This window comes from Thrips palmi, unplaced genomic scaffold (assembly GCF_012932325.1).
Source record: "Thrips palmi isolate BJ-2018 unplaced genomic scaffold, TpBJ-2018v1 HiC_scaffold_8, whole genome shotgun sequence".
NCBI classification, from domain to species: domain Eukaryota; kingdom Metazoa; phylum Arthropoda; class Insecta; order Thysanoptera; family Thripidae; genus Thrips; species Thrips palmi.
Window position 1 is genome coordinate 12642088 of NW_023144635.1, and position 12841 is coordinate 12654928.

Here is a 12841-nt window from a genome sequence, read left to right on the forward strand (position 1 = left end):
GGTGTACAAGAGAACAATGACAAAGGAGGTTCAACAAAACAAGGCTGTTCAAATCAGAAAGAAACACAAAGTTTAATTAGGAGCTCCACAATCTACATAACTGAACACAGAATTTCACACAATAGTGCATCCTGTACAGTCTTTGCCTGTTACTTGTCCATTTACAATTCTTTAAAAGGAAAACCTTACAGAGACTAGATGATGCTACACATGGTAACTAAAACCTAGAGTATACTATAAGAGCCAGTTGGACTCATATGACAGAAACGGCAACACTACACACAGACACCAACACAATTTGATAACAATACAAAATACAACATTTAATAATGATAAATAACAACAAATAAGAAGGGAGGGAAAATCATAAATAGAGTGAAACTGCCAAATTGAAGATAAATAAAACTTTTTTTTTCTTTCAAACAGTCAGGTCCCTAAATTTAAGAAATGATCTTTTAAGTTAGCCTTGGCTCTCAAAATTACAGGATGTGAATGTACTCAAAAATATTTATATCACAGTGGGCCCAGGAAAGAAAACCAGAAAATGACCAAATCATGGAGTATTCATCTCATTTAAAAATACTTATAGATAAAGCAAAAGTCTTTAAAAGGAGAAGAAACTTAGACAAACAACAACTTACCTTCAAAGCATAAGAGAACATTTCAAGTGACCTTTCAAAATACATTCATTTGTATGCCTTGTTATATGATATTCCAACACACCACTTAAAGCAACAAAACACCACCACTCATGCAAAGTTACAGAATATTATGAATATAATTTTTGGTACGTACAGACAGACCTATCCTATGCAAGCAAAGGTATTGGTTATTGGAACAATCAATCACAGTAACAAACAGCATTTATTGAACGTACAAAGACACTCCCAATAACTTAATTTATGTACAGTTTCTTACTCTTCGATATGGCAACTAAGGGTTGAGCATGATTAAGGAAAAAGATTCAAAAAATATTTAAACGGTAGCTGGCGGATGCTTAAAAATGAAGCCAAAAGAATACAATAATAGCAAACATAACAATTAGTCCAGGCATCAGAAGCTTAGAAGCTGCCGTTTGTCCTGAACAAGCTTGTAAATTACGCAGATCCTGAGACATTCGTGTACGCTCAACGTTGCATTGTGAGAAGCGTTCACGAAGCACAACTAATTCTTCTTCCAACTCTTCTACTTTGAGGATGAGTCGCTTACATTGCTCATTCCGTTCTTCAAGACGGGGCTGTTGAAGCTCTTGCTCCTGTTGTAATTTAGCAATCTGCCCTTCAAGTTGAGCTACACTCTCAGGGCCATTTTTAACATACTTTTCATCTTGATGTAGCTTTGTAAGTTGTGCCTCCAGCTGAGCCACAAATTCAACACCATTGCGAAGCTGCTTCTCATTTTGCTGAGCTTCCCACTGAAATTTCTTCAGGACTTCGGTTTCTTCACTCTCTCTATTGTTCACCTGTAAGAAAAAAAAAATACATGCATCACGAACACATTCACAGTTCTGAAATGTCAAAAGTCAAACGTCAAACAGTCAAAATGCCACCAGAATAAGAGTGACAGTAAGAAAATTGAAACTTTACCTGGCTTTGAGAATCTTCCTTGTTGTCTTTCAATCGCTCCATCACTGCTTGCACCTTTCTTAGTTCAGCATCTAGCTGCTCATTTTGTTTTTCATATTCTCTCTCCTTTTCCCTCATAGATGCTAACATCTCATTTTGCATGGCAATTGTGGCTTTAAGCCTGTGGATGGAGTTGGTATTGTTGCCAGCATTATCAAGCTCCTTTTTGGATATTTGGTCCTCTTCACTAATAAGTTCAGTGTTATCCATTTCTACCTTCAAAGTATCACTGATACGCTGAAAGATTAGATCCATTGTGACTCCAGAATCCAACCCAGCTAGATGGGATTGCACAGCTTCCAATTGCTGCTGAGTAAGATCACCGTCAGCTTGAAGACGCTCAAGCTTTGCTTGAAGAGCACGCTCTGCTTTGATTTGCTCTTCTAGCTGAGACTGCAACAGTTTCTTCTCCTCTTCCAAGGTTTGAAGGGCTTCTTGATGTTGTTCCTCTGTGGTATTCAATTTTGCAGATTGCTGACTGTACTTCTGAGCAAGTTCCTTCAAATCTTGTTGGCTTCGAGCAAGAAGCTGTTTCAGTCCATTGCACTGAATTTCCACACTAGCTTTTGAATTTTCTAGGTCTTGCAGTTTTTGAACAGCATCTAACTTTTCCTCTAAGATCTTTTGCAAGCCTTCTTTGGCAGTCCCTTGATAATTGATCTTGTCTTCTTGTAATTTACGCAATTCTTCTCGTAGAATATCTTCTGTGGCATTTTTAGCAAATGTCTGCAATTGACACTCCAGTATTTCAACACGAGAGAGCAAGCGATCTTCATCAATAAGAGCTTTCCAACCAAGATCACAACTTTTTCTTAGGTCATCCAAAAGTCGTTGTAAAGTGTTGAGTTTCTTCTCTAATTGACTCTCTCTTTGAAGAGCTTCTTGAAGATAACTATTAAGCGCATAAAGTTCCTCAAATCCAACAGTCTCCTGAGAATTTACAGTTGAGGGACTGGCTTTTGCCTCTTTGCCATCAGGCAAATACAAACGCAGAGTGGCAATAATACAACCATGTGTCACCTTGCCTGCATTCTCCATGACATCGACACCAAACTGCACAATATCTCCAGAGCAGACTTCTCTTGGGGTCGATTCATCACCACCTTTGCTGAGTCTATGATTATTGACAAAAGTTCCATTGCTACTTTTGGTGTCTTGGAGGTAAAATTTGCCACTATCGTACCACAGTAGGGCGTGGTTTCGAGACAGCACTTTGCAATCAAAAATAGCATTGTTGGCAGCTGGTTTGGCTCTTGCCACTGAGCGTCCAATCTTCACAGGTTGATCAAGAATGAGATTGCGTTCCTGAAAGTGGTGGGAGTTGAAGCGGCAAGTAAGAACTCCACGACTTGTCATTTTGTTGTTACTTGAGGTAAGGCCAGCAAAAGTTTCTGTCAAGGGTACAGCAAAATCCCTCCCCCAGCCATACTTCACTACCACCATCACTGCAGGGGGATCATTCAACACATTGTGATGCTACATGTTGCATGGGTTGTTCACAAGGGACCGCCGCAGAAACCAAGGGTGGACAAGTAACTTGGAAGAACCAGCAGCAGCAGAGTGCCCTCCACTCGTTTAACCAATCTCCACGTCTTACGGAAACAGCTGATGCCTGCTCGCGAAACACTGCAACAAGGAAACAAATCTTGCCAAAAAGGTCAAACCTTTGCAGTCGACTTAGAGGAAAGAGTTAGAGTCCAAATGGTGCAGACCTAAATATAAATACAGAAGGAACTCGCAGCGGATTCGGATAGTAGTAGCAAATACTGAAAATACAGAGACATGTAACGTCAGAGCGAATTCACCACCCTCTTTTCCAGAAGGCTTAGGGAATTTCAGCCCCTTTCCCCTTTCCCCACTCTTGGCCAACGTGCAGCATAAATTGAGCAGTCACCTACAACATTTTGGAGGGATGAATTTTTATTCAGATGTTTGGAAAGAATAATGAAACATAAGATAAGCAATTGAGATTTATGAGATGCTTTGAAGTCACCATTTTCAGCAATAAATTTCTGATTATTGTTGCACTCAAGAGTTGGTCAACCCGAACGATAGCTCGATCCAAAATTCAATAGGTCGTCTGCTTGCCTTTCGTTTTCGTTCATCGAAGGAGGAAGGCTGGCAAGGCGAAATATTGAGCTGATATATACTGCTGTTGATCGTGACATTCCTTTAAGATGTCCCTGAAGTATCAGGTTTGTTTCTCTTTGCTTCTTGTTCTTAGTTATCTCACAATGTAGGAAGCACTATGCTTTCTCCCACGTTTCTGATAATTGTTCCAATGGTGTCTATGAAGGTTATGACAGTATTTTCTTTTCTTGTTCATGGAACCATACTTTAAAGTGACCCTACATGATATGTATTTTATTTGTATTCCGTCATATGGCAATGTCTCAGTACTTTTCTCTCTCTATGTACTGGTAATCCATGTCTCAACATCTTCATGTCCTCCAGCACTAAAATTTCACTCTATCCATTTGTTGTTGTTTCTTAATTATTTTTGTGTTCCTTTGTTGCAGCGTTACGAGCCGCCTTCAGAAGGGAAGACTCTTCTCCTAGGCTATTATGAGACATGGAAAGACCCAAGAAAACCTGAAAATCAGCCTCAGCCCAAGTTGGAATCGGAGAAAGGCACTTACTTCCCCTCTTGGGGCAATATTCTTGGTGCATCAGCTTTTGTGTCTCTTTTGGCAACAATGACCCATTACAGGCTAAAACCCAGATGGTGAGAGCTACAAGTTCTAGTATAGAACATTTATATGGTGAAAAATGGATACTTATTCCTCTAGATGTTCATGTGTAAAATATTTTGATGTCTGAATGATTCTTCCTTCTCAGACTTGTGTTTTTAAAGTGTTAAGAGGACCTGGTATCCCCTTGAAAACATGCTGTAAATATTAGGGTGAAATAAAAAATTGCGACAAACTTTCCTTTATGTGGCGTCTTTTATTTCTTATCTTCCTAAATGCTCTGCCTCAAGGGGGCAGTAATGAATCATCATCTCTCTCGATTCTTGGGCCAAGATTATCCCAGGAAGTGCTATGGGTGGTACTTGGTTTGCAGCATAGTTTGCCGCAACCATTCTAAAAACAGACACAACTAATTAATCAATAAAAAATTAAATTTACAGATGAATAGAAGAAAAGTTTTTTACAAACCTTTAATCTTTCCCCAGCAGCTTGCCAGAATACTAGATTGGGAATTTGTTCTAGTCCCTTTGCACCCAATATTAAACGTCGATAAAGTGTCCCTCCAATGATGTAGACAAGAATTACCGTAAGTAATCTATAAACATTGATTTACAAAACTTTAACAGTCATGGAACTCAGACTCAACTGTGAATCAAAAATATGGCAATACGTACAAAACAGTAATAATTGTGCCTCCACCTATTCTGTCAGGGTGAGAGCAAACTAGCTGAGAGTACACCTCAAGCATGAAAAAGCATAAAGAAGAATCTTTTTCTTCCCTGGCTTCTTTAATGAATCGCATGGAATTCTGTGCAATTGAATAAAAAATTAGAACACCCAGCAATACCAAAAAGTATTAAATTGTTTGTGAAGCCTTACCTCAGCACTGTTATTGTGATTGCAGTGGATCATGACAAAAGCATATCGAGGGCCACTGCAGTTATACTTTTCAGGGTATCTATCACCGCTGCCAAATATCATCATCATCCAATCCCCTGCAACAAGAAAAAGAATATAAAGGAGACTTTATAACAGGAACCACAAGGAATGAAGTTCCCAGCAGAGACGATCACCTCCTTTGACAACACTGGTGTGATTGACACGTCCAAGAACAGTAGTTCCGTTTTGGAGAACTCCTGCAAGAGGATCAGTCTTTGACGCATTACCGCAAACTGCAACTGCATACTCAGAATTGATCCCATCATTATGGCTAACAGTAGTAAACCTTGAAAAAAAATAAAGGATGCCCATTTCAAAAAAATGACTGGAAAAAGGTGAACATTGAAGCAAAATGAATTTCAAGAGTCAAAGAAGGAGTACGTAATTCAACTATGCTAGAGGCGGACTCAAATAAAGTGGTAGTAAACTTCACGTTTTACCTAACGGTGGATAAACCCCGCAAGATCCTTGCTTGCTCCGTATCCGACGACTTAAATTTAGAATCACAATATTGTGAAGCGTCACACAGGGAGACTGTCAGGCAAACACACAAGAACGTCGCCAACGTCGCTGCACGCCGAGTAGGCCGGGGAACGGAATTCCCCATGGCGCACATGACTTCTCATGTTACTCCACTGGTCCTCCGGGATGAACGCCCAATTCCAGTTTCAGAGCGGTTTCACCCCCATGACGACTGACTCAACAGCGCTCGCTCAGCTGACAGTAGCGGAAGCGGACTGCGTAGCGCAGCACCCCATAACCTCCCCTACCCACCCCCATTAGGAATGCCAAAATGTCTTCGCGGACAGCAAGAGGACGAACGCGAGCCCACCCACGTGCCATTCGAGGCAACTGGTGCCGCCACTGCGAGGGAAGTCCACGGATGCCGAGACTCTGCTATCGCAGTGGGCCAATCTTTGGACGTCCGCAAAAGCATTTTGTCTTTGCCGCGCGCCCCGCCTCACAGCCTTCATCCGGTCCGTTCCCGTTCGCCCGCAGCGCTGCGCAGTGCCGCTACTCCGGTTCCAAGGTCCTCTCGGGCCTTGCGGAGCCGAGTCGTTGTGAGCGCAGTGAGCTGAGTTGATGTGAACGCAAGCGGACCGTTGTCTGTTTCTGTCGCTCATTTCGGCGGCTTCAGTTTTGTTGATGCGCTCACGGTCGACGGTCGACGCGGTGCCGCGAGTGTAAACAGCCTTGACTGAAAGCTGGACGTGATAAAAAAAAGTTGATTTTAGGTAGTGATGATTGTGTGGTGGTGACCATGGCAATTTTGTGCAACTGGGGAGTATGGAGTTTACTCTTGGTGTTCCTATTTATCCCGTGTATCAGGACGCAAGATGTGGATACTATCAACAAAGGTGAGTGATTGACAAAATTCAAATTCTTGTAGGAAGATTAAATACTTCCCCTTTGCATTGGGGTTAAGTTTAAATTTTGCGTTTATTTTTTGTTTGCCTGGCTATCCTTTGGTTACATTTTAGGGCGTTAAACTGTCAGCATAATGCCATTCACAGTTTTGAATGGAAGGCTGAGCTAAAAGAATTAATTTAAACTTCTTGTGATTTAATTTTGAAACCATAATTCACATGTTATCATTAGAGTGCAAGGTTCTTCCTCTCATTATCTTTGTTTACTATTCTACTTTGTACTCCTCCAACTTATCTTTATCAATTTACCACCTTATCAATCGTTGGAATTTACGTCGATAAATTGAATTAAAAAAATAATAAGAAGGTCTCAATTCTCTGTTGTCGCGTGGACTTACTTGCAGTCAGGACTTTGAGATCTTAATTTAGTTGACGCTGTCTGTCCTAGTGTTGATTTGATAGGTGGTGGTAGTACACTCGTACTTGTGTAACCGATTGTAAGTACACCCGAATGACTGGTGCCTTGCGTGTCATTCCGGCGGCGGATAGGAAGTACGACGAGATGACGACGGCAACGGAGGGCTTGTCGCCGTGGCCGCGGGGCGACGCGCTGTGGGCACGATGGGCGCGATGCTCGCGGTGTGGGAACTGGCGGGTGCGTGGGAGTTGCGTGAGAGCGGCTGGGGGCGGGGCGGGCGTCGCGTCGGCCCTGCGGGCCCGAAGGCCTGCCCTGCCCTTACTGATTCCGAGAGTCGTTTTCGTCGCCCTGTCTCTCTCGCACTCATGGGGCGTCTCGTACAGGTGCGAGAGAGACAGGGCTTCGAAAACGACTCTCGGGATCAGCTGCCCGGCCTGTTGGTGCAGGCTGCAGGGTTCCGGCAGTGGCAGTGCAGCGCGGGGCGTCGGTGCCTTGCTCTTGCCCTTGGTCGCCGCGACGCCGCCTTGGTGCCCCGCTCCCCGTGGTTCCCCGTGTTCCTCGTCCCCCGCGGGGCGTTGCCTGGCGTTGCCGGCGTTGTTGGCGTTGCCGGGCCCCGGGCCGGGACGCCGTTCAAACGGCGCTGCAGCGCTGCGCCCCGCCGACACCCGACTCCGCCGCCGCCCAGCTGACTCACTCCGAAGAGTCGTTGGGGCGCTCTGTCTCTGTCGCACTCATGGGGCGTCCCGCTGGGGTGCGAGAGAGACGGCGACGAAACGACTCGTCGGAATCGTTCGGCCAGCAGGCGCCCGTAGTGCACCGCGGGGTGGCACTCCACGTCCTGCTCCACGACCGCGCTGACCGCGACGCCGTCGAGCCCAGTCGCTTTCGTCGCTCTGTCTCTCTCGCACTCATGGGGCGTCCCCTGTAGGTGGGAGCGAGACATCGCAACGAAAACGACTCGGCATCAGTCTAGAGGCCGGACGGCGCACTGCGTACTACTTCGCGCTCACGCGGTGGACGACGGTCGCGCGGGGCGCCCGGGTGCGGGCGGGGCCCCTCAGTGCTTCGCCTCTCTGTCCCTCTCGCACTGCACTGTACAGGACGCCCCACGAGTGTGAGAGAGACAGAGCGACGAAAGGACTGGTCTGTTCAGTCAGGACCAGCTCGACTATGCCATGCCTACGGGGCTGCTAATCAGCCTCGCGGATTACCTGGCTCGCTAATTTGCTTAGTGTCGACCGACAAGCTGGGCCATGTCCACGGCCATGTCGACCACCGTGTCCGCCAACGCCCACGGCCATGTACACCATTTTCCACCAATGGTTCACACCTGGCCCGAGTACACCATTCCCCAATGGTTTCCACGCACCATGTCCACCAATGTGCACGGCCATGCCGACAACCATGTCCACAACCACGTCCACGACCATGTCTACCCTTGTAAGCGCGATCGAGCGACCAATGCGCCTAACGCAGGCAAAGTGATGCATAGTCGATGCAGTTCGTCGTAGTCCTGCAGACTGATTCCGAGAGTCGTTTTCGTCGCTGTGCCTCTCGCACTCACGCACTCAGGGGGCGTCCGTACAGATGCGAGAGAGACGGAGCGAACGAATACGACCCTCGGAGTCCCGTCTGCTGGCTCGCTGGCGTGTGGTGTGTCGCTGCTAGAGGCCCATGCCGCCACGCAGGCCGCCGTCAAGGCGCACCGCACCGCACCGCGGCCCGGACTTGAACAGCTGCAGCGTTTCCGCCGCGCCACGCCACACCATGCGCGCCATGCCGCGGCACTCGACGCAACGCGATGTTGGGACTCGCGTCACGATGTGTTGCCCCCCCCCCCCCCTTTTCACGACGTGACGCGACGCCGGCCCGCGGCGAGGATGGAATGAAATGGAGTGAAATGTGGATCGGAAGCGGCTTAGCTCGGCGAGAAGGTCGAGGGCGGCGGCGTGCAGCGGACTGATGCCGAGAGTCGTTTTCGTCGCTCTGTCTCCCTCGCTCTCTAGGGCGCCCCGTGGAGGTGCGGGAGAGACAGAGCGACGAGACCGACTCTCGGAGTCAGTCTGCTGCGTGCGGCCGTTGGAGGAACTGATGCTATCGAGGATGAGGCTCGGGGCGGGGCGGGGCCGAGGGCGGGGCGCGAGCGCCGCGAGCACACACTGCGGGTTCGGGCGGCCCGCCCCGCGTCCCGCCCCGCGGCACGGCATGCATGCGCCACATCGCGCACTCCTCATCGCGCTCCTCGCTAGTCTCGCCATTATGACCGACGCCCATCCCCGTGTTCACGTTCCCGCGGCCCTTCGCCGCGAAGCAAGCGGAAGCAAGTGCGGCCCGGAGAACCGCTGCGCTGGAGTCCGTGGCCCGAATCTCGTGACAGCACGCCAACGCCCCCCGGCAGACCGATTCCGAGAGTCGTTTTCGTCGCTCTGTCTCTCTCGCACCCATACGGGACGCCCCGTGAGTGCGAGAGAGACAGAGCGGCGAAAACGGCTCGCGCAAGCAGTCTGCAGCGCGGCCGCTTGCCTCGCGAAATTGTCGCGGTCATGATGCATGGCGTGCGCGCTGCGTCGCGCTGCGCGGGAGGCTGGGAGGCCGTCGCGTCGCCGAGGAGGACGTCGCCGAGGAGGACGTCGCCGAGGAGGACGTCGCCGAGGAGGACGTCGCCGAGGAGGACGTCGCCGAGGAGGACGTCGCCGAGGAGGACGTCGCCGAGGAGGACGTCGCCGAGGAGGTCGTCGCACGCGCGGCACGCGAGGGGACGTGGCCCGGCCAGCCTGGCCGACGACTCGGACAGCGCGACAGCACAGCGACAGCTCGGCACGTCGTGGCGGAAATGTTGAGTTGGTGGCGAGGACACGGCTCGCTGTCTCTCTCGGTTTACGGACCGCCCCATGTGTGCGAGAGAGACACAGAGACGAAAAGGACTGCTGGTGCCTGGGCCTGGCTGCCCGGCCTCGGCGAGCCCAGTGCCCTCCCCGCCCAATCAGTGACACCGCGCCGAGGGGGACTCGAACTCGGCCGGGGGCAGCACGGCAGGACACCAGGACGCCGACAGGAGGGCGGGACCGGCGGCACCAGGGCGCACCAGCAGACTGATTCCGAAAGTCGTTGTCGTCGCTCCGTCTCTCTCCCACTCACGGGGCGTCCCGTAAAGGTGGGAGAGAGACGGAGCGACGACAACGACTGCGGTCCGTCGGCGGATTAGCCCCCCGGCCGACGGCGCGGCACTGGAATTCGTTTGCCACCCTTGTCTCGCCACTGGCCTAAAGGCGCCTAAAGGCCCAGAGCTTCTTGTCATGCCGTCGGATCGGATTTGTCGGGTCCCTTTGTCTCTGGCCGGCGGCCCGAAAGCGGGGAGCAACGCAGCGAAGACGGGCAGCGCACAGGTGTGTGCCGTGCGGGCAGTGCAGGTGGCGCCGGCGGACTGATTCCGAGAGTCGTTGTCGTTGCTCTGTCCCCCTGGCGCGAAGACGGAACGCCCCATGAGTGCGAGAGCGGCAGAGCGACGAGAACGACTCTCGGAATCAGTGTGCTGGTGCTCGGCTGCTCGGCCCGGCGGCTAGACCGCGCTAGACCGCCCGGAGCGGTGCTTTGCGATTTACTGCTCGCTTGCATCGAATTTGTCGCCAGCCCGGCGCTCCGCCACGCCGTCCCGCGGCTCGGCCGCGGAGGCCTTTCCGGCGGCTTTCCGCCTAATGGGCTAAATTATGCGAGTCGAGTCGAGGCGGGCGAAGCAAGCCGAAGACGCGGCCTGGCGGGCCGTCCCTTCCGTCACGTGCAAAGCGTGCAAACGGCGCTGGCTCGCGGCCAAAATTATCGACTGTTGGCGGATGGCGGGGCGGGGCGCACCGCGTGTGGGGCTGCGGCTGTCGAATGCGTGCGGGGGACAGGCCGACAAACAGCTTTGTCAGCGTGTGCGCCTGAAGACGTCGTCGCCGTCGTCGCCGTCGTCGGATGGCGGCACTGGCGCACAGTGGGCCAGAAGACCGATGAGGCGGCCAAAATTCTAGACGCGTTTTGAGCTCCAGAGTCGCTAAATGGGACTCGAACCGAACTTGCGGCCCCACCAATGGATTCCTCGTTCGGAGAGCAGTCCATTGATGGGATCACACGGTCGGTTCGAGTCCCATTTAGCGACTCTGGAGCTCAAAACGCGTCTAGAATTTTGGCCGCCTCATCGGCCTTCTGGCCCACTGTGTGGCGGAGCGCGCGGGGCGGGGGTTGTCGGTCGGGGTCACGACACTGCCACGACGGTCCGGGCAGGAGATGACAAATTGGGCGTGCCCCCTACGCGCGCTGCAGGCCGACACCGAGCACTGTCGCTCTGTCTCTCTCGCACTCACGGGGCGTCCCGTAAGGGAGCGAGAGAGACAGCGAGCGCTCGGAATCAGCGTGCTGCTGCGCCGCGTTCGCTGCGTGACCCCCAAGGGCCTGGCCGGCCTGGCCGGGGAACGCGCTATCGCGCTCCCCGGTTCAAGGACGTCCTCGCGGCGGTGGACAGCAGACTGACTCTGACAGTCGTTTTCGTCGCCCTATCTCTCTCGCACTCATGGCGCATCTCGTATAGGTGCGAGAGAGACAGAGCGACGAAAACGGCTGTCGGAATCAGTCTGCAGCCCGGCGTGGCCGGCGGGCCTTCGGCTTGCGCAGCGTGCGCGCTGCCCGCGCTGCCCGACAGCGGCTTGACCCGCGGGTTGACCGTCGACTGCGGCCGAGGGGAGCGGAGCAGCGGAGCGCTCGTCCAATCCAATCAAGCTTTAGCGAGGACTTCCTCGGCCAGCAGACTGATACCGAGAGTCGTTTTCGTCGCTCCGGCTCCCTCGCACGCATACGGGACGCCCCATGAGTGCGAGAGAGACAGACGGAGCGACGAAAACGACTCTCGGAATCAGGCTGCTGTCTGCTGGGGGCCCATGGCCGCGAGTCACCACCAGTGCAGCAGGCACCAGCCACCGCAAGCGGATCGGGACAAATGAGAGGCCTGGGGGGTCGGGCGCTGGCGTGGGCCGTGCGTGGCGGGCTGCCGGGCGGGGGCTGCGCGGGCTGCGCGGGGCTGCGCGGGCTGCGCGGGGCTGCGCGGTGGGCACTTTCTCCCCGCGGTCGCCGTCTGTCTCGCACTCATGGGGCGTTCGGCAGGGGTGCGAGAGAGACAGAGTGACTGGTGCCGCGGTAATGATGTCATCGCGGCTCGGCCCGCCCCCTGCCGCCCCCATCCGCAGCCACTCGGCCGCCCCGCCCGCCCGCAGTGGCAAGTGGAGCGCAGCGCTGCGCCGCTCGGAAACGGCCTCGGCGTTTACGACTCGACCAATTTCAATCGGATTTAATTGTGTAAAGGGCTTGACGGCGGCGCGACGGCGAGAGGCGGTGGGGGCGGGAAGCGGCCGGCTGAGCCGAGACGGCGCGCGGCGCACAGTGGGCCAGAAGACCGGCGCAGGCGGCCAGCACTCCAGGCGCGCGTCGAGCTCCGAGTCGCTAAATGGGACTCGAACCGAACGTGGGACCCCACCAATGGATTGCTCTCCGAACGAGGAATCCATTGGTGGGGTCACATGGTCGATTCGATTCCTGTTTAGCTACTCTGGGGCTCAAAGCGCGTCTAGAGTTTTGGCCGCCTCCACCGCTCTTCTGGCCCACTGTGCGGCTCGGCGCGGTTCCGCCGTCGCAGACAATTGACCCCGCCGTCGCGCTGTCGCCGTCCTCCACTCCGTCGTCCTGCAGTCCTGTAGAGTCCTGCAGTCCGCGGGGCGGTGGCCGTCCAGCGCGGCGTCCGGCCCGGCCGTCCCGTTGCACGCGTTGCAGGCC

General features: G+C 52.7%; 3 protein-coding genes across 4 annotated transcripts in view; 1 reads left to right on the forward strand and 2 right to left on the reverse strand.

Annotated features, from left to right (window-relative positions):
- Nucleotides 1–47: 47 nt before the first annotated feature.
- On the reverse strand, nucleotides 48–3473 carry LOC117653337 (sarcolemmal membrane-associated protein). The gene is made up of 3 exons (XM_034398961.1): nucleotides 3338–3473; nucleotides 1587–3251; nucleotides 48–1462 (listed from the first exon to the last, which is right to left on the reverse strand). Exons 2-3 carry the CDS (start codon nucleotides 3066–3068, stop codon nucleotides 998–1000), a joined length of 1947 nt encoding a protein of 648 aa, XP_034254852.1. The 5' UTR covers nucleotides 3069–3251; nucleotides 3338–3473; the 3' UTR covers nucleotides 48–997.
- Nucleotides 3474–4551: 1078 nt separating this feature from the next.
- On the reverse strand, nucleotides 4552–6015 carry LOC117653351 (cation-dependent mannose-6-phosphate receptor-like). Its single transcript, XM_034398979.1, has 6 exons — nucleotides 5695–6015; nucleotides 5389–5540; nucleotides 5195–5310; nucleotides 4990–5123; nucleotides 4784–4910; nucleotides 4552–4708 (listed from the first exon to the last, which is right to left on the reverse strand). The coding sequence occupies exons 1-6, from the start codon at nucleotides 5868–5870 to the stop codon at nucleotides 4601–4603; spliced, it is 813 nt and encodes a 270-aa protein (XP_034254870.1). The 5' UTR covers nucleotides 5871–6015; the 3' UTR covers nucleotides 4552–4600.
- Nucleotides 6016–6321: 306 nt separating this feature from the next.
- Nucleotides 6322–12841, forward strand: part of LOC117653332 (disintegrin and metalloproteinase domain-containing protein 19) — a 61067-nt gene continuing 54547 nt past the window's right edge. For both annotated transcript variants that reach the window (XM_034398952.1, XM_034398953.1), the window contains exon 1: nucleotides 6322–6612. In XM_034398952.1, the coding sequence (XP_034254843.1) occupies nucleotides 6516–6612 (97 nt within the window). In that variant the 5' untranslated portion in view covers nucleotides 6322–6515. The remainder of the gene's footprint in view (nucleotides 6613–12841) is intronic.